This window comes from Oncorhynchus clarkii, chromosome 7 (genome assembly GCF_045791955.1).
Source record: "Oncorhynchus clarkii lewisi isolate Uvic-CL-2024 chromosome 7, UVic_Ocla_1.0, whole genome shotgun sequence".
Classification (NCBI taxonomy): Eukaryota; Metazoa; Chordata; class Actinopteri; order Salmoniformes; family Salmonidae; genus Oncorhynchus; species Oncorhynchus clarkii.
Genome location: NC_092153.1, coordinates 10,740,872 through 10,763,011, shown reverse-complemented (window position 1 = coordinate 10,763,011; position 22,140 = coordinate 10,740,872). Strand labels below are relative to the sequence as shown.

The 22,140-nt window shown below is 42.1% G+C and overlaps 1 protein-coding gene across 2 annotated transcripts; it reads right to left on the bottom strand.

The window, feature by feature from the left end:
* Positions 1–13,075: 13,075 nt before the first annotated feature.
* LOC139414080 (uncharacterized) lies at positions 13,076–18,260 on the bottom strand. 2 transcript variants are annotated; one of them, XM_071161962.1, is made up of 5 exons: positions 17,952–18,260; positions 17,297–17,404; positions 16,914–17,212; positions 16,426–16,652; positions 13,076–14,091 (listed from the first exon to the last, which is right to left on the bottom strand). In XM_071161962.1, the coding sequence occupies exons 1-5, from the start codon at positions 18,016–18,018 to the stop codon at positions 13,989–13,991; spliced, it is 804 nt and encodes a 267-aa protein (XP_071018063.1). In that variant the 5' UTR covers positions 18,019–18,260; the 3' UTR covers positions 13,076–13,988. The 2 variants fall into 2 exon arrangements, with proteins under 2 accessions (XP_071018063.1, XP_071018064.1); XM_071161963.1 differs by having other exon boundaries at positions 17,309–17,404; positions 17,952–18,236.
* Between the last annotated feature and the right edge of the window lie 3,880 nt (positions 18,261–22,140).

Here is a 22,140-nt window from a genome sequence, read left to right as displayed (position 1 = left end):
TGAAGCCTGAAATGTGGCAAAAGGTCGCAAAGTTCAAGGGGGCCGAATAATTTCGCAAGGCACTGTAACTCTGGATGCATCACACAAATAACCATATGCATATTAAATCCCTTCTTCTATCCATATGACGTTTGTACTCTTAGCGAGATATTGTCCGTTTCAAGTTTAATCTTTGAATTTCAACTTGAATATATCAACTTCCTTCCATCTCTGCACGGCAAATATACAAGCAGGAGCCGGGAGAATACTGTACATTTAGAAAATAAAAATGTATTCTGGGAAGTGTGTTTTCTCCCCCTCAAGGAACGAAGCAGAAGTCTTTAAAAAGACATCCCAGGATTATCTGGACAGGCCACAAAGAAATGTCTCTGGAGTGAGAATATTGGGCATCCTGTCTTCTGACACACAATACTGCCAAGGGAAGGAGAGGAGTCTGACAGTGGCAATAAGAGCGCATCTCCTCCTTCTGCTATCAATATGTACAGCTGGTAAAAAAAAAAAAAAACGTGTTTATGCTTTGACAGTAACACTAGGATTGGAAACCGCAGAGCATTTTGTAAAAAATAAAAACGTGTTTATGCTTTGACAGTAACACTAGGATTGGAAACCGCAGAGCATTTTGTAAAAAATAAAAACGTGTTTATGCTTTGACAGTAACACTAGGATTGGAAACCGCAGAGCATTTTGTAAAAAAAAAATTTTTTAAAGCAAGTGCAAGTTTTTATTTCATTATTTAGGCACACAGACTCTGATATGGAACTGGGTTTCTATGGATAATGATGTATGTGGCTTTTTGCACCTCCAATAAAAAATGTATTGCTCTTCAATACAAGAATACATCAAACCTGACGCACAGGTCAATGCTAGATATAATGTCCTCCGTAAATGTCTTCCTTACCTTTAACAACATCAGCATAACAAATACATGATGTAAATTCGATAAATAATGAATGATTATCAAACAGCAGTGGTGGAAAAAGTACCCAATTGTCATACTTGAGTAAAAGTAAAGATACCTTCATAGAAAACGACTCAAGTAAAAGTGAGTCACCCAATAAAATACTACTTGAGTAAAAGTCTGGATTTAAATGTAAAAGTGAGTCACCCAATAAAATACTACTTGAGTAAAAGTCTGGTTTTAAATGTACTTAAGTATCAAAAGTAAATGTATAAATCATTTCAAATTCCTTATATTAGCCAAACCAGACGGCACAATGTTCTATTTTTACTTATTTACAGATAGCCAGGGGCACTCTCCAACACTCAGACATAAATTATAAACAAAGCACCAACTAAAAAATACATTTTTAACACGATTTTTAAAATAAAAAGACAAGTGTCGTAGCAGAATCAGAATTCTTTAGGTAACATTTATAAATAAAAAAATGTATTCATTTTATTGCATGCTTATGTGAGATATTTGTCATTAGAACGTCTTCTTTTGGATAATACTGTTGGCTGTTTGCAGTTATCTGTTCTCTGTCAGGGTTCAGTTACTTGGGCCGCAGAGAGGGGAGAGGTCAAGCTTGTCTTCATATGTAAACATATATTTTAAACCATGTGAAGGGATGATTGAGGGGGAACCAATTATCTCTTGGCTCCACAATGTCTGTGTGCCAGTCACTGTGTCTCTGTGATCTTGTCCAGGAGGGGTGTATTTGATATATGCTAGTGGATGAGGTTTTGTTTTTGGTCCTGAGTGGTACCAAGAGCGAGATAAGAACATAGTTTAGGAGACAAAGCTGAACGATAATTTATAGCCAATGCTGTCTGGCTATGTGTGTCTTTGCTATAAAGGATCTCAGTTGCAATGTGTAAGCACTCTCAGAGAATTCATTTATAGACACTGAATTGATCTGAGAGTCACAGGGTTGTGATGGAGCTCATAATAATTAAAGATGGACTTTATGATAACTCTGACTTGTGTGGTGGGTTGCTCTCATGATTTGGTAAATACAGGAAATTTCCACTACACAAGTAAATGAGAATGATAATTATAACATTTTAAAAAAAGCATTAGTGTTTGTGAGTCTGCCAGATCAGGTAGTAGGGATGACCAGGGATTTTCTCTTGATAAGTGCGTGAATTGGACCAGTTTACTGTCCTGCTAAGCATTCAACATGTAATGAGTACTTTTGGGTGTCAGAGAAAATGTATGGAGTAAAAAGTACATTATTTTCTTTAGGAATGTAGTGGAGTAAAAGTAAAAGTTGTCAAAAATATAAATAATAAAGCACAGATACCCCAAAAAACAATTTAAGTAGTACTTTAAAGTATTTTTACTTAAGTACTTTACACCACTGTCAAACAGTGATACCATTAGCCAATAACAGCTGTCAATTGGGGCTGCATGATTATGTGGAATTAAGGAGGAATTTTACCTCCGTAGCTAAACACGTCCATTCACCAGCTGACTCAGGCCTTGTTTGGTTTGCTATCAGTTGAAAATCTTCCTTAACTCAGCACAGGTTGTGTGGAGCATACCGAAGAGACTGCCTCCGTCTGTGAATAACAGTACTGGACACACAACTATTAACTGATTATGGCAGAAGGCCGAGTATGGCAATAGTCATGTAAACACCTTACTCTGCTTTTCTTAATCGTCAAAATCGAAGTAAGCATATGACGACTAAAATACCTGGTTTTCTGATAAATGTTTCAAATAATTAGGACATATAAACACTAATCGGCGTTCCAGCGGATTTATCTGCGCACGTGCTAGCATCAGACGAGCCCTCTATAGGGCGAGTGACGTGAGTTCGGAACAACTGAATGTATACGTCTTAGAAGTAGTTTTCACATACACGCTATATGCTTCCCAAAAATAGCATGGTCGCTGTGGTAAAACGTTTATTTTGATATGGCGATTTTCTGCATTTATCAGTGCCATCAGTTAGCCTGATTTCAGATGTGTCCATTTAAACCAGATTATTAGGGATTTTTTTCTTGCAAAGCATGTAAACGTTTTAATCGAACTATTATATGAATCTGACTATCCACAATAATTGCATTATTGTGTGCATGTTACCGTACTCAATAAACCCTCCTCATGGTTATTTTATCACAGGTATGTCATGTGTCCTGTTTGGAAGAAATTGAAGTGAAGTTTATTAAGCAGTAAGTACCCCGTACTCAGTAAATCCTCCTCGTGTATATGTAACAAGTATCCCCTATGGTAATCTCTTGTGGACAGACTACGCAAACATAAATGGTACCGTAGATATGTCATGATACAACGGGATGTGCGCAATCGTCACTGGTTATTTGGAGAAATCCCGGTTTCGCAGGCGTTAGCATCTTTTGAATTGAGGAAAGGGTTCCGATGTTCTTTCTCGCTCTTCTCTTAACACGTATGGACCCAGAATTTAATCGAGCATCAGACCAATTACGCAATACTTTAGTTCTAGGTTAATTTAGGCAACATTCACTTCTTCCTCAACTAGATGGGATGGCTGGAGGAGACGCGTGTTATTCTGCTGTAGTTTGGTACCACAGATGGGTCCGATCTGTCCTAATCAGATGCCTGAGCTAGGCTGGCTGTACATCTCTGGTGTTTGTTGTCAAAATGCGGCACAGGCCTGCACGAGCATGCTTGCACACAAAACAGCCTGCAGTACGGGAGGCAGTGTACGTGCACACTCAATGTGACGTTCTCATAAATCTACCAATGTGGATGAGAAGAAAAAATAACTGAAAAAGCATTTCTAAAGGGTATTCTTCTGAATCCAACCTGCCTTTATAGATTAATGATATAAAATGTGCCATACTCTTGACACCAGACAGCAATCTATGTCAAGTCTAATTATACCCAGTCTATAATTATACTGCATGTTATATTCTGAAAGCCAAAAAACAGAAACCAAAGTCTCTAAATAATATTAAAATCAAGGCGAACGAATACAATCTCATGCAATTCCCTGTAAACATCTCAATATATCTAAGAGTACCCTCTTATCCACAGCAAAAATATCAGTGCATTCAGTACAAGTTATTCACAGCACTAACAATAGTGCACTAGCAGTGCAGAAGTTCTTCATGTTAAATACCTAAGGTCATAACTTAAATTGTTATTTTATCTTTCTTTTTTGATAGACATCTAATTTCTGCAGTTGACATGAATTAGCATGCTATCTAATAACCTCGTCATCACATTAAGCTGTCTGAGCTTGATTTGTTGAAAAATGACACACTCATGTCAGATCAGTGTCACAGATGAGCAGCTAGCGTTGCCTTACTCCCCACGGTAGAACAGAGCCAAGTAACAAAACATACTTGTGTGTTAAGAGTAAACCCATGGAAGAAAGACTGACTGCCAGACATCACTGATTGTTTGGCTTGTATTCATGTTATCCTCCTGATGGCACCGACACGGATAGAGAATCAGCTGCCAGCCCCCTCTCTCTCTCTTCCTCTCTTCTGAGGAGTAGGCACTGATCTGCCAGAGGACCCTGTACCTCTCTCCGTTTATCTGACAGTTGATCCACTTCCTCTAGGCACTGCCGCCAGTGCCTTCCATCTGTGGAGGCCACCGTCAGGACAGGACAGACATGTCACTGTGACATGGCGACTGGGGAGGTCCCGTGCAGAGCTGCTTGTGATTTAGAAACGTGGCCTTGCCAGAAACCCTCCTCTTCACATTAATTTGTCATGCACAAGTTCACTACTCAACGTACAGACAGACACCAAAGGAGATCGATCTCAAGAAATTATAAGCAAAATGGAAAAATACAGGAAGCACAAATGATTGCCCAATAAGGAGAGAACGATAATCCTAATCAATATACTACTCTCCTCCACCCACCCAAATCACTAAGCTATAATCGCCACACTTGCCCGTATCATTCAGCCAGCACTGGATGGTGATATGATGTAATATCACCAAGGGAAATTCAGATTCTTCCCTGATTCTTTTGTCGGTTCTGATAGGAGGCTACGTCAGGGAGAGAGGACTTCCATGTAGACGGAGAGTAAACAAAACCTTACGACTGAAACACAGTGACTCTGTCTGTCTGTCTGTCTCCAGGGCTTTGGTCACAGTCACTTTTCTCATTTCTAACTTGTCAGACTCGACTTCATCTTTTTTTATCGCCATTGAAATCCCCATTCGCACCACGAGGCACTGGAGCAACTTGACAGTGCAAATATGACAGTAACACATTTGGATCGAAGAGCAAAGAGAATGTATACAGACACCACCACCAAGGCCTACTGAGACTGTAGACACTGGAGCCTACTACAGCCCATCTTTAATAGACACTATATCAGTGTTCTATATCTATGCTGTCTGTTACTACATATAAGCTTCAAGAAGTGAGAAAGTAATCCACCTATGCCATGTTGTATAGAGGCTAAATCACAATCTCCATCTTGGCCCATGGGGCAGTAATATAGAATGAGGGTTTATTTCTGTGTCACTGCGGTCGGGTGAGACTGAGTAAGTACACCTTTCTTTCTTCCGTGCAGGTGAGTGTGTGATAATAGTTTGTGCAATCCAAGGCTGCTGGAGATAGTGCCTGCAGGACCCTGGTTAATTTGCTGTTGCCAGTGATGTGTTAAATGGCCATCTGTGAAAAGGTGAGAGCCTCAGTAATGACTTCCTGTATGGATGAGAAGGAACGGTGGAGTTTGGGTCTGATGGAGGGGGGGGGGGTTATCACACTTGTTGTTCCTGGTAAACTGGTATCATACTCACTGTATAGGGCAAGTTTATACTGCATGCATTTGTGCCACTGGCGCTACACAACGAGAACTGTCAGTCAAAGTTACTTCCATTGATATGGCTTCATGGGGAATTTATTAATTTCATTAATAAATAAAAACCTTTTCTGTGTTTTCTGGTTCACTAGCCACATTCTTTAATGATGGTTAGTTTATACAAATATATGCAGCATATCTATTTATGATTTAGAGCTCAGCAAAAATTCAGCAAGTAATTTAACCATTTCCAAAATCCCAGAACTAGATCAAATGCATAGTGAGGAGTTATTACTGCACATGTTTTACTGGCCTTACCTCACCAAGTATAGTATAGATTGAAAGGGCCACATCAGCCATACTCAGGCACTGCAGTTCAACTCCAGCCCTGTATTTAAGGGTATTATGCTGGTCACCTCTGAAATAGAGTTCTCCCACTTTAGAGAACATTCACCAGTGGATAATTATCCCTAATCATCACCTCAACAAGCCTACTGTGTAATTTTACAGTAGTTATTTTGGACAGCTACAGCTAGCTAGCATTCTGCTTTCAGCTTGATCAGCAATTCTCTGTGCAGGTTTGGTCACAGCAAGGTCACACCAGATCGACTTCAGTATTCAACGTTTGTCCAAGTCCCCAGGACGTTGGGAGATGCCTTTAATGCATCCACTAGGGGCAACGTGAGCGCCTATTACCATCTGGTACAATGGTTGCCAACTCCAGATCTCATGTACCCCCAACAGTACACATTTCTATTGTAGCTACGGACAAGCACACCTGATTCAACTAGTCAACTAATCAACAGGCCCTCATTTAATATATAGATACACTGCTCAAAAAAATAAAGGGAACACTTAAACAACACAATGTAACTCCAAGTCAATCACACTTCTGTGAAATCAAACTGTCCACTTAGGAAGCAACATTGATAAACAACAGGTGGAAATTATAGGCAATTAGCAAGACACCCCCAATAAAGGAGTGGTTCTGCAGGTGATAACCACAGACCACTTCTCAGTTCCTATGCTTCCTGGCTGATGTTTTGGTCACTTTTGAATGCTGGCGGTGCTTTCACTCTAGTGGTAGCATGAGATGGAGTCTACAACACACACAAGTGGCTCAGGTAGTGCAGCTCATCCAGGATGGCACATCAATGCGAGCTGTGGCAAGAAGGTTTGCTGTGTCTGTCAGCGTAGTGTCCAGAGCATGGAGGCGCTACCAGGAGACAGGCCAGTACATCAGGAGACGTGGAGAGCAACAACCCAGCAGCAGGACCACTACCTTCGCCTTTGTGCAAGGAGGAGCAGGAGGAGCACTGCCAGAGCCCTGCAAAATGACCTCCACAAATGTGCATGTGTCTGCTCAAATGGTCAGAAACGGACTCCATGATGGTGGTATGAGGGCCCGACGTCCACAGGTGGGGGTTGTGCTTACAGCCCAACACCGTGCAGGACGTTTGGCATTTGCCAGAGAACACCAAGATTGGCAAATTCGCCACTGGCGCCCTGTGCTCTTCACAGATGAAAGCAGGTTCACACTGAGCACATGTGACAGACGTGACAGTCTGGAGACGCCGTGGAGAACGTTCTGCTGCCTGCAACATCCTCCAGCATGACCGGTTTAGCGGTGGGTCAGTCATGGTGTGGGGTGGCATTTCTTTGGGGGGCCGCACAGCCATGTGCTCGCCAGAGGTAGCCTGACTGCCATTAGGTACCGAGATGAGATCCTCAGACCCCTTGTGAGACCATATGCTGGTGCGGTTGGCCCTGGGTTCCTCCTAATGCAAGACAATGCTAGACCTCATGTGGCTGGAGTGTGTCAGCAGTTCCTGCAAGAGGAAGGCATTGATGCTATGGACTGGCCCGCCCGTTCCCCAGACCTGAATCCAATTGAGCCCATCTGGGACATCATGTCTCGCTCCATCCACCAACGCCACGTTGCACCAGAGAGTGTCCAGGAGTTGGCGGATGCTTTAGTCCAGGTCTGGGAGGAGATCCCTCAGGAGACCATCCGCCACCTCATCAGGAGCATGCCCAGGCGTTGTAGCGAGGTCATACAGGCACGTGGAGGCCACACACACTACTGAGCCTCATTTTGACTTGTTTTAAGGACATTACATCAAAGTTAGATCAGCCTGTAGTGTGGTTTTCCACTTTAAATTTTGAGTGCGGCTCCAAATCCAGACCTCCATGGGTTGATAAATTTGATTTCCATTGATAACTTTTGTGTGATTTTGTTGTCAGCACATTCAACTATGTAAAGAAAACAGTATTTAATAAGAATATTTCATTCATTCAGATCTAGGATGTGTTATTTTAGTGTTCCCTTTATTTTTTGGAGCAGTGTATATTTTTTTATTAAAACCTATTGTTTTTATTTCATCTTTGGTCATGCTGCTGCTCCCCTATGATCATTCCACTCCACCTCCTCAACAGTTGTCACTCTGCCTCCACACCACTGGACATTTATTTGCCACAGTTATTATTACAGTGCCTTGCGAAAGTATTCGGCCCCCTTGAACTTTGCGACCTTTTGCCACATTTCAGGCTTCAAACATAAAGATAAAACTGTATTTTTTTGTGAAGAATCAACAACAAGTGGGACACAATCATGAAGTGGAACGACATTTATTGGATATTTCAAACTTTTTTAACAAATCAAAAACTGAAAAATTGGGCGTGCAAAATTATTCAGCCCCCTTAAGTTAATACTTTGTAGCGCCACCTTTTGCTGCGATTACAGCTGTAAGTCGCTTGGGGTATGTCTCTATCAGTTTTGCACATCGAGAGACTGAACATTTTTCCCATTCCTCCTTGCAAAACAGCTCGAGCTCAGTGAGGTTGGATGGAGAGCATTTGTGAACAGCAGTTTTCAGTTCTTTCCACAGATTCTCGATTGGATTCAGGTCTGGACTTTGACTTGGCCATTCTAACACCTGGATATGTTTATTTTTGAACCATTCCATTGTAGATTTTGCTTTATGTTTTGGATCATTGTCTTGTTGGAAGACAAATCTCCATCCCAGTCTCAGGTCTTTTGCAGACTCCATCAGGTTTTCTTCCAGAATGGTCCTGTGTTTGGCTCTATCCATCTTCCCATCTTCCCTGTCCCTGCTGAAGAAAAGCAGGCCCAAACCATGATGCTGCCACCACCATGTTTGACAGTGGGGATGGTGTGTTCAGCTGTGTTGCTTTTACGCCAAACATAACGTTTTGTATTGTTGCCAAAAAGTTCAATTTTGGTTTCATCTGACCAGAGCACCTTCTTCCACATGTTTGGTGTGTCTCCCAGGTGGCTTGTGGCAAACTTTAAACGACACTTTTTATGGATATCTTTAAGAAATGGCTTTCTTCTTGCCACTCTTCCATAAAGGCCAGATTTGTGCAATATACGACTGATTGTTGTCCTATGGACAGAGTCTCCCACCTCAGCTGTAGATCTCTGCAGTTCATCCAGAGTGATCATGGGCCTCTTGGCTGCATCTCTGATCAGTCTTCTCCTTGTATGAGATGAAAGTTTAGAGGGACGGCCAGGTCTTGGTAGATTTGCAGTGGTCTGATACTCCTTCCATTTCAATATTATCGCTTGCACAGTGCTCCTTGGGATGTTTAAAGCTTGGGAAATATTTTTGTATCCAAATCCGGCTTTAAACTTCTTCACAACGGTATCTCGGACCTGCCTGGTGTGTTCCTTGTTCTTCATGATGCTCTCTGCGCTTTTAACGGACCTCTGAGACTATCACAGTGCAGGTGCATTTATACGGAGACTTGATTTCACACAGGTGGATTGTATTTATCATCATTAGTCATTTAGGTCAACATTGGATCATTCAGAGATCCTCACTGAACTTCTGGAGAGAGTTTGCTGCACTGAAAGTAAAGGGGCCGAATAATTTTGTACGCCCAATTTTTCAGTTTTTGATTTGTTAAAAAAGTTTGAAATATCCAATAAATGTCGTTCCACTTCATGATTGTGTCCCACTTGTTGCTTCTTCACAAAAAAAATACAGTTTTATATCTTTATGTTTGAAGCCTGAAATGTGGCAAAAGGTCGCAAAGTTCAAGGGGGCCGAATACTTTCGCAAGGCACTGTATGTACATAGTGCTATTTCTATTGTGTGTTATGACCATTTTCATGATTTTATTTAACTTAGTCCTGCATGCTGGAGCTCAAAAATTAAGATTTTCACTCTACCCTGTAACCCTGTACATGTGACTATTCAATCATCTGAATCACTGAGTTGTCTGGGGGCTACAACAACAACGTGTGCAGTTGGAGATACTGGAGGACTGGCGTTGGGAACCACTGGTCTAGTCGTCTGAGGATTGCAGGTTCAATCCCAGGGCTGGGCAATCGTTTTCCTTTTTTCTGTTTCTACCCTATCCCAAACCTTTAATCAGTCGGAATGAATGTCTAAACTTAACCCCCAGACAAACATTGAATACTGAAGTGAGATTTTATTGGTAATTTACCTTTCACTCGACCGAATCCTTCATGTGATATAAATTTAAATGGAAAATGGCACTTGCTGACTTATTGAGAATACAAAGTGTGTTTGACTGATTGGGTTTAAACCTTGTTCCGTTTGATGGTGCGATTTCATTGAAACTAAATTGATAATTGAAAAGTTGGACTGTAAGAAGCAAACAAAATATAACCAACCGTATGGGATCCTGCTTATCTGCCTCAATTGTTCAATACAGAACATGACCTCTGAATCAGAATCTAGCATGGGAGTGTTTGAGTCAGAGTAATGACATTGTAGTCCCAGGGGGGAAATTCTGGGTTGATGCATGAACTAATTACATGCTTATCACACTATTTTACAAGGGAAATATTTTACAGCACCTGATTGCAAAGCGAATAACTAAAAACATTTTTTCAAAACAGTCCAAAAATCTGTAAAAAGGCTTTAACATGAAAGTGTTGATGTCTAGATCATTCTACACAAATCTTTCTAAGGAGCGTTGTCACTCAGCTCTTGAGTGTGTGTGAGAGAGAGAAGGGGACTGCTGCCCGTACTGTGTTTTGTTCGATGGACCACTCTCCTGGAGAGAGGCAAAGTGAGGACACACTCGCCAAAAGTATTGTCCCCAGTCAGCCATGAAAACAGCATCAGTGTTCCTGCTGCTAAGCTGCCAGCGCTGAAATGAGACTGTCTAATGACACAATGCCCTAGGAAGGCTCAGGTCAGCAGCCCTGCCTAGGCCCTCACAAAGGGCAGCCTGCCGTGTCACTTCAGCTGGCCGGCCCACCCTCCACACAGGGACAAATGTGAAAGGACTGAGAATGTCCCCATAATAATCTCTACCTCTCAGAGTGGGTGTTTCTGTTTCTGAAAAGAACTGCATGGGCAGGTAATGATCAAATGTCTTAATAGCTTTTTAATGAAAATATATATCTTTTTACCCACATAAGACAACGTAACAAAATATCATGAAGGCAATGGTCTGAGCTCTAAACCCAACGGTCAAGCTCCAAAACATTCCAAAATAGTTTTGATGTTTAACATGCAGTCTAATTCTGTTTGCTCCCCAGGTCAAATAAGCCAGGTGCTCATGAATATAGAAGGAATTAAAGATGCGAGAAGTTATTAATTACAAGTTGGAGATTTTTAACAAGGTTATTCATTCGTCTTGCTTTCCAGTCAAACACGGCTGTCAGATCATCTCCCGTTCTCTCTGCCCAGGTGGCCCTGAGGGCTGGATACTCAGACAGCAACAACAGACCTCACAATTCATCCAAATGCAACAGTCAGCCATGGTTCTCACAAAGGAAGGTTGGTACGGGACTGTACATGGTTCATAAACACAGGTCAATGTTGAATGTGAAAAGGGCAGAACGATAATGAATACCGAAATAAAAACTGCACTTAAAAAATCTACTCATTGTTCCATTTTACTTACTGACAGGAGTAAACAAATGTAGCAAGATTACATTTTCCAGTAGATGGCCAGTTTGATTCTAACTCCCAGACAGGAAATGTACATTTTTCTGTATCACCAGTGTGCATTGAAGAGCGCTCTCTATCCCCCCATCCCAGCTCCATACAACCAGCGCATGGCTGTCTCATTGGGAACACCAATTATATATACTGAAATGTTTTGTTAGGAGGGTATTGTGATCAAGTCTGCTAACAATGGATAAATAGCCATCTCCACATGATTGCCTGTCAAACTGATATAAGGAATCCGTAAAGAAAATCCCCCCATGCTCATCCCGATGTCATTATTTACTTCTTAAAACCTGAATTCGGACTTAAAAAAAAAAAACATACTAATTTTTGGTTAAAAAAAAATGCTCCTCTAGACTTTACCACAGAGATATGCTATGAGATGGATGTAATGGAATTAAATTGTGAAGGAATACATAGAAGTGAAATAGCAGCAATGCTGCAGAGTACTTGGGTTGTCTGAAAACACAAGCCATCAAATCCTTGCTTCCTCCGTCCTTACCTCAATATACTTCTCAAAGCAAATGAGGCGGCACTCCTGCTACTCCCCAGAGCTTGGAGGAAACAAGGATTTAGGACAGATAGGAACATTTTCAGACACCATTATGGACGCTGAGGAAACGAGAGCGTTCTGATAATTGAGCAGTTGCCAAGGACACTGATAACACACTGCAGAGATGGCAACACCCTCCTGTGTCCTGCGAGGTACACTAATCACAGTGTTTGAGAGTGTGAACACAAGGCTTCATCTGCTGCGGGATAGAGTCATCTTCCTTCAGATTGCGCTTCCAAAAAGCAATGAATGTTACTGCTAGAACTGGATGTACTGCCACACATCTGGTGATGAAGCTTTTCATGTAAGAGTGTAAACGAATTAGCGGGCAAAGCTAGATTTCATTCTCCTCATTCGTTCAGCATTAACCATTGGGCATTTCTGAATGCCAGTGTACTGTGCTGGGTTTAAACAGAGGTTGGTGCTCAGGATAAATCATGTAACATGAGCTCCACACAGTGGTGGCACAGGGAAAAGGAAAATCAGACACCGTCACTGATTAAAGGGCAACCAACTACCGCAGTGCTCAGCAGAAAACATTGGAGGAACATTCTGATGGAAATATATGAAGTTAATTAGAACATTATGTCCCAGTGACGTGCAGACTGAAGAATCACGTCAGTTCTATTCATGTAGCTGTCCCACTTCTATTGCGAGGACGTATCACTAATGTTGATGAGATGTTTTGACTGTGACAGCTACAAGAAGAAAATGCCACTCTCCTCACATGCTTGCACTGAACCTGTCCTCTGAATTAAGCAAAATGCAAGGGGAAAACCAGCTAATTAATTCAGTGACAAAGCAGGTCGCCAAAGTCTCAAAACGGTAAATCAGTGTCATGTGCTTTAGAGGAGACAAAACCAGAAAGTCAATGTCGAAAAACTAAGTAGAATTTTATTAAATTAGATTTGATTTTATCAAAATGTCAAGTTTCCAGGATGAAGAAAACAGTGCAAAACAGTTACTTTAGACAAATATTTACAAAACAGGTAGCATTCAGCCAAGTTGAAATAAGGCAGCTGTTTCATGTATCGTGGCATTTTTCAACACATCCACAAAAACATCCCCCACATATAAAACATCTTGGTGAAAAGGACAGTTCATCATTTCCCTATGACAGCATTTCACATTTTAAAGGCCATTTCATAATTTCCTTGTGATAACATTCAATAGTTCAATGGCAATAAACACATTTTACAAAACAACTTAAATACAAAAAGCTTAAATGCATATTTAAAAAACAGCTTACCAAAATTCAAAGCTCTCTTGTATTTACTCTGAGGGAATACTGTAGGCAAGGCTAGAGGGAATACTGTAGGCAAGGCAAGGGGGAATAGCGCAACACAAGGCAAGGGGGAATAGCGCAACACAAGGCAAGGGGGAATAGCGCAACACAAGGCATGGGGGAATAGCGCAACACAAGGCATGGGGGAATAGCGCAACACAAGGCAGGGGGGAATAGCGCAACACAAGGCATGGGGGAATAGCGCAACACAAGGCATGGGGGAATAGCGCAACACAAGGCATGGGGGAATAGCGCAACACAAGGCAAGGGGGAATAGCGCAACACAAGGCAAGGGGGAATAGCGCAACACAAGGCAAGGGGGAATAGCGCAACACAAGGCAAGGGGGAATAGCGCAACACAAGGCAAGGGGGAATAGCGCAACACAAGGCAAGGATACCAAACATAATTGAATGGCAACCACTGATATACGCTGTTCAATAGTGCAACCCCAGACTTGGAAGCCGTGCTGATGGTTGTCAGCTGATCTTAGTGTTGGCCATTTCAGTGGGTGTTCATGGAACAAACCTGTGCTTCACCGAGGCTTCTCTCCAGCTCCTGAATACAAGGAGAGATCAACTGACTGTGCAGCTGTGCCATTTTAAACCTGAAGGAAAGAGTTATAGAAAAGAAGAGTTGAAAGGAGCAGTATTCCCACTGATTTCTCTTCACAGTTGGCAAGAAAAAGTATATGAACCCTTTGGAATTACCTGGATTTCTGCATAAAATTGGTCATCAAATTTGATCTGATCTTCATCTAAGTCGCAACAATAGAAAGTGTGCTTAAACCAATACACACATTGTATTTGTCTATATTGAATACATTTAAACATTCACAGTGTAGGTTAGAAAAAGTATGATAACCTCTAGACTAATGACTTCTCCAAAAGCAAATTGTTGTCAAGAGTTGTTTAACCTGGAGTCCGATCAATGAGAAGATTGGAGATGTTGGTTAGAGCTGCCTTGCCCTATAAAAAACACACAATTTGAGTTTGCTATTCACAAGAAGCATTGCCTGATGTGAACCATGCCTCAAACAAAAGAGATCTCAAAAAAACCTACGATTAAGAATAGTTGACTTGCATAAAGCTGGAAAGGGTTACAAAAGTATCTCTAAAAGCCTTGATGTTCATCAGTCCACGGGAACACAAATGGTCTATAACTGAAGTGCAGCACTGTTGCTACTCTCCCTAGGAGTGGCCGTCCTGCAATTATGACTGCAAGAGCACAGCGCAGAATGCTCAGTGAGGTTAAGAAGAATCAGCTAGACTTACAGAAACCTCTGCTAATATCTCATCTGTTGAGGAGTCTACAATACGTAAAACAAGAATGGTGTTCACAGGAGGACACCACGGAAGTAGCCACCGCTGTCCAAAAAAACCCATTGCTGCACGTCTGAAGTTTGCAAAAGTGTACCTGGATGTTCCACAGCGCTACTGGCAAAATATTCTGTGGACAGATGAAACTAAAGCTGAGTTGTTTGGAAGGAACACACAACACTGTGTGAAAAAAAAAAGGAAAAGAACACCAACATCAAAACCTCATCCCAACTGTAAAGTATGGTGAAGGGAGCGCCGTAGTTTTGGGCTGCCTAGCTGCCTCAGGGACTGGACAGCTTGCTATTATCAACGGAAAAATGTATTCCCAAGTTTATCAAGACATTTTGCAGGAGAATGTTAGGCTGTCTGCCAATTGAAGCTCAACAGAAGTTAGGTGATGCAACAGGACAATGACCCAAAACACAGAAGTAAATCAACAACAGAATGGCTTCAACAGAAGAAAATACACCTTCTGGAGTGGCCTCATCTCAAGAGTCCTGACCTCAACCCGATTGAGATGGGAGCATGACCCCAAGAGAGCGGTTCACACCAGACATCCCAAGAATATTGCTGAACTGAAACAGTTTTGTAAAGAGGAATGGTCTAAAATTCCTCCTGACCATTGTGCAGGTCTGATCCTCAACTACAGAAAACATTTGGTTGAGGTTATTGCTGCCAAAGGGTCAACCAGTTATTAAATTCAAGGGTTCACATACTTTTTCCACCCTGCACTGTGAATGTTTACACAGTGTTCAACACAGACATGAAAACATAATTGTTTGTGTGTGATTAGTTTAAGCAGAGTGTTTGTCTATTGTTGTGACTGAGATGAAGATCAAATTTTATGACCAATATATGCAGAAATCCAGGTATTTCCAAAGGGTTCACAGTTTCTTGCCACTGTAGGTGTCTTTTACTCCCGGTGTTTCCATTAGGAAAAAGTTGTGCCGGTCAAATGTCTAAACATATTTCAATTTGCCAGACTGTGATGCCAATGTGCAGATTCTCTAGGGAAAAATCAGATCAAGCACAGGCTGGACGATGTAGTAGGAGGTTGTAATTTCCAACAGGCCAATGTTTTACATAGTTCAGCGCAGAAAACGTGGTAATTAACTACAATGACCATAATCCATTTGCCCGGTCTGTGTTTTTACACAACTTATTTACACGAGGTAATAAAGCTTGAATCCATAATGTTTCTAGGCGCACTGGTGCTCCTAAATTAGAATTCCAGGCCATACAGCAGAATATTTAGGGGCATATGCGAGTAAAATGATCGCACTGTGGAGCCTTGAGCCTCGTCTGTCAGACTCACTTTGTGAGCCAGTACCAGTAACAGTGTTGCAAGTTTGCAATAGCAAGAGGTCAAGACTAACAGGCGGAGTTGACAGACTAGAGATATACGATTAAAAAACAACCAGAACCAACCTCCATGCATAGCCAAAGTGACTTTATAGGGCATATTTACTTTTCAATTTGTATTTATTTATCTGGTTTTATGCATTTTTACCATCCAAACGCTGCCAATTCTCAGTCAACAGAAACACCAGTTTAAACTCAATACAGTGTTAACAATTCAAGCATGACCTGTGAAAAGGTTCCAAAGAAAGGAGGACTCTTACCTCCTGTGCAGCTCTATGGCTTTGCTGGGGTCTGGGCAGTAGTGCTGTAGAGCTGTGATGCAGTGGGCTGCCAGCATGCTGTAACACTGTTCCCTCACCAAGTTGTGGCTGCTGGTGTCCCACTGTGGCAGCTCACTGGTGTACCTCCACGCCACTAGGGCGTGCTCCAGAGCAGACTCCCACTCCTCGTTCTGCAGCAGCAGCTGACCCCACTCCTGGCAGGAAACCTGGGAGGAAAAAGACAAGGTTCGTTAAAACACACAGCAGGTGATGCAGCATAGTACCAATCACCATGACAACCCAGAATGTCTAGCTATTAAACCATCTTAGAAGCACTTAAGTCACACAATCAGCTTGAAAAAAGTTAGTGTAAATCTTAAAAGACGTATATTATTTACTGCAAGGAGATTCAACTTCAGGTCAATTACCCGAGTTACAGTCACATAAGGGCAACTTAAAGAGCATAAAACAAAAATGTTGATACTCACTTTAAACACCATCAGGTGTGGATATGCCTTTCTGTAACAGTGTGCGTCTCTGTTGGACCCCAGGCGTGAGTAGGGTATAGATCTGTAGACATTGGTCTTTTTCAGGTGCAAGTCCTCCTGTAACGGCTTCAGGTCTGTAGTGAGGGCTCTGGGCTCCTGCCTCTGCCCCTGTTCTACTAGGATGAAAGATCTTATGAGCTGCACAAGCTGCTGGTTGGACAAGGGTGTCTGGTCGTCTTCCATTCTTTCACTTTGGGCCTCACTCCGACTACTCCCTGTTCTGTATATGGCTGGGTCCACTGCAAAACATACACCACCGTATTGGTCACACTAATATAAGACTAGAAACTGAACGACATGATCCATTTAATTTGCTTACTAACATGAATGCCCACGTTTTGAGTTGCTGGTCAGGTTTCTGCCTCTAGAAGTGGTTGAGAATGGAGCTATGCGTGAACTTAGAACCTCCAGGTAGGACCTTCTCATTCGAGCTGCAAAAAAACAACATTCGGCATAACTTTAGAGTGCATGTGTCCACTAAAGTTACAGGATCAAAGTTAACCCTGTTACAATATTATTCTAGCTGTACTAGAAAGGAAGACAGATGCAATGTTTTGCTGAATTAAGCTACAAACAGCTCACCCACAATCTTTATTACTTAGCTAAATGTCCAATATCAGCTAGTTATAACTAGGTAAAGTTGTTAGCAAAGGCTAACAATAGGTACCATGTTGTGTCAATGCAATTGCTAACTCAAAGATGGCTAACTAGCTAGTTGCCCACACAAGTTAAAACGGACTTATTTCCATTATTAGCAAATTGACACAATTTGATTGTTCAGACTCAGTGTTTTATTGGATCTTACTGGCTGACTTCATTGTTATGATTCAACATATTTAGAAAATAAGGTGGCCACATTTGTTCCTGGCGCGCGCTTACTTTACCAAGGACAGCTGTTTGATGCTGCAGTGGAGGGAAATGTAGCTGGCTAGCCAGCTAACGTTACCTACTTTATGAAGTTGTTGAAGTCAGACGTACCTGCAATTTTCGGCTGTGGAGCTGGGATTTCCATCAGGGCACGTCTTGAGTGACATATGGTTGCCATATTAGATACTTTGGGTCAAAACGACAGACCTCTTGCAAAAAGTTTGCCAGTTATGTTGTTAGCTGTCTAGGAAACTGTCTAGTAGTGTGCAGCCAACAAACTGTAAAGGTTGTACTAATAACACGCAGCTACCGCCTGCCAAGTACCTCAAATAAATGCCATAAATTTAAATAGTTGCTGGCAAAGCTGTTCTCCCGCGTATGTATGACAAAATTACTGCCGCAAGAACTTAGCGCGCGGTCGTGGTTCATTACCCATCAACCTGATTGGTCAATGTCGAAACAGGCGCGTGCATTTTTATTGGCGAATGGGATCTTGAATTGCGCTGTGTTGAAATACCAAAAAATAATAACTGCTTAAATACAGTAGGCCGACACATGTACTGTTGTGAAATAGGACTTACGTAGCCATTTGTGAAATGGTTGAAGTCTGACATACCTGACATTTTTGGCTGGGGGATAGTTAGGACTTACGTAGCCATTTGTGAAATGGTTGAAGTCTGACATACCTGACATTTTTGGCTGGGGGATAGTTAGCTAGCTACTTTATAGTAAAAATACATAGACTTTGCAAACATTTGACCAGTTCTGTTGTGGGCGACCATTGATGCACTTTCTTTTAATAACATGCAGCTGCCAAGTAGAAAACAAATGACAACAAATGTATTATGGTAATAGTCATTGCTATGAATTTAAAAAATCTTCTTCTGTGGGGTTTATCGGATGTTGGCATCCAACGTTATGAAGCATTACCGCCACCTACTGTACTGGCCTCTTACGAAAAAAGATTGCAGTAAGAGTGCAGTATAAACTGGGTGGTTCGAGCCTGAATGCTGATTGGCTGACAGCCGTGGTATATCAGACCGTACAACACGGTTATGAAAAAAATAAGTATTTCTACTGCTCTAATTAAGTTGGTATCCAGTTTATAATAGCAATAAGGCACCTCAGGGGTTTGTGATATACGGCCAATATACCAGAGGTGTGGACTCGAGTCACATGACTTTGACTCGAGTCAGACTCGAGTCACAAATATGATGATTTGCAACTCGACTTTGACATTAACACCAATGACTCGTGACTTAACTTGGACTTGAGCCTTTTGACTCGACCTGACTTGATACCCTCCCCAAGCCCAAGTATGAAAAATTCATTCATTTAACAGATTACAGTTTGAATCAGACAGCAGCCAATCAAATTGTGCCAACTGAGAAACAGTTGAGCGTGGCAGTGCAGAGGAACATCGGTGGGTGAATTCAGACGGAGCCCTTGGAAAGATGATACCCAAAATTATTATTTTCGGATATAAAGACTCCGCTGTAGCCATCAAAAAACGGATTGTAACTTGCAAAACATGCGGGAAGAAAATTACAGACAGAGGCAACAATTTCCAACTTTGTTCGACATTTGAAGCAGCAACAAGAACGGTAAGTCATGGCTAATATAGCCGTCAGCTATATATAACTTTCCTAGTGTAGCATGTAGGCTAACGTAAAGTTAAATCAATGAGCCTCCACACAGTCAGTCAGTGCGGGAACGTGATCATTGCACCCAAGATTGAGCTAAACTGGCCAGGCAGTTGGTAGCCTAAAGCCTGCCTGATGTTACTGCTGTTCCTAAAACCATTGACATACGTTAGCCTACTGTAACCACACACAGAGAGGACGTGTGTGTGTGTGTTAAGGTTGGGCGATTGTGTACAAGCCTACATCACCCGATTGCGACCCATATCCTCGATAGTCAATCGCTACGGGGAGAGGGGGGGTGGGGGGGTATATTTTTTAAGCATTCAAGATTTGCGTAAATGTAAAATACTAACTATTACTCTTGTTAAAAATATGAAATGGTGTTACATTTGGTGAAGAGCACATTATAACTTGTTAAGGACTCGAAACTGAAAGTTTAGGACTTGAGACTTGACTCGGACTTGCCTGTCTTGACTTGGGACTTAAGTGCTAAGACTTGAGACATACTTGTGACTTGTAAAATAATGACTTGGTCCCACCTCTGCAATATACCACGGCTAAGGGCTGTGTCTAGGCACTCCGCGTTGCGTCGTGCAAAAGAACAGCCCTTAGCCATGGTATATTGTCCATATAGCACACCCCCTCATGCCTTATTGCTTAATTAGAGTGCAGTATAACGGCAGTATGCAGCAAATACTGCGTCCAAAACAACAATGTTTTTATACTGCAGTAATTTTGCAGTGGAACTGCATTTGTTCTGCAATTACTGCGTCCAAAATACCACAGTCGACTGCAGTTACTGCACTTTTACTGCAGTTTCAAAACTGCAATCTTTATTTGTAAGGGGCCTGTGGGCCAGAGAGGCAGAACTAAATCCTACCTGCCAGCCTCTTTTCTCTTAAAAAAGATAACAAAATATTTGAGACTGTATTTCTGCCACGCTGATCCTCAACACAGGGGCCCCTCATGGGTGTATGCTCAGTCCCCTGCTGTACTCCCCATTCACCCATGACTGCATGGCCAAGCACGACTCCAACACCATCATTAAGTTTGCCGATGACACAACAGTGGTAGGTCTGATCACCGACAACGATGAGACAGGAAGGAGGTCAGAGACCTGGCAGTGTGATGCCAGGATAACAAACCCTCCCTCAACGTGATCAAGACAAAGGAGATGATTGTGGACTACAGAAAAAGAAGGACTGAGCACCCCCACCCCCAGAATGGGGGCCCCGACCCCCATTCTCATCAACAGGGCTGTAGTGGAGCAGGTTGAGGGCTTCAAGTTCCTTGGTGTCCACATCACAAACAAACATTTTTATTTTTTATTTCACCTTTATTTAACCAGGTAGGCTAGTTGAGAACAAGTTCTCATTTACAACTGTGACCTGGCCAAGATAAAGCAAAGCAGTTCGACACATACAACAACACAAAGTTACACATGGAATAAACAAACATACAGTCAATAATACAGTAGAAAAAGTCTATATATACAGTGTGTGCAAATTAGGTAAAATAAGGGAGGCAAGGCAATAAATAGGCCATAGTGGCAAAGTAACTACAATATAGCAATTAAACACTGGAGTGATAGATGTGCAGTGGATGAATGTGCAAGTAGAGATACTGGGGGTGCAAAGGAACAAAATAAATAAATACAGTATGGGGATGAGGTAGTTGGATGGGCTATGTATAGATGGGCTATGTACAGGTGTAGGGATCTGTGAGCTGCTCTGACAGCTGGTGCTTAAAGTTAATGAGGGAGATATGAGTCTCCAGCTTCAGTGATTTTTGCAGTTTGTTACAGTCATTGGCAGCAGAGAACTGGAAGGAATTTATTTTATTTTATTTTGTAAATGACATCGCCGAAGTCGAGGATCGGTAGGATAGTCAGTTTTACGAGGGTATGTTTGGCAGCATGAGTGAAGGATGCTTTGTTTCAAAATAGGAAGCCAATTCTAGATTTAATTTTGGATTGGAGATGCTTAATGTGAGTCTGGAAGGAGAGTTTACAGTCTAACCAGACACCTAGGTATTTGTAGTTGTCCACATATTCTAAGTCAGAACCGTCCAGAGTAGTGATGCTGGACGGGCGGGCAGGTGTGGGCAGAGATCGGTTGAATAGCATGCATTTAGTTTTACTTGCATTTAAGAGCAGTTGGAGGCCACGGAAGGAGAGTTGTATGGCATTGAAGCTCGTCTGGAGGTTAGTTAACACAGTGTCCAAAGAAGGGCCAGAAGTATACAGAATGGTGTCGTCTGCGTAGAGGTGGATCAGAGAATCACCAGCAACAAGAGCAACATCATTGATGTATACAGAGAAGAGAGTCGGCCTGAGAATTGGACCCTGTGGCACCCCCATAGAGACTGCCAGAGGTCCGGACAATCATAGTCCAAACACACTAAGACAGTCATGAAGAGGGAACGACAACACCTATTCCCCCTTGGGAGACTGAAAAGATTTGGCATGGGTTTTCAGATCCTCAAACAGCTGCACCATCGATTGGTTGCATCACCGCCTGTTATGGCAACTGCTTGGTCTCCGACCGCAAGGCACTACAGAGGGTAGTGCATACGGCCCAGTACATCACTGGGGCCAAGCTTCCTACAATCCAGGACCTCTATACCAGGTGTCAGAGGAAGGCCTTAAAAATTGCCAA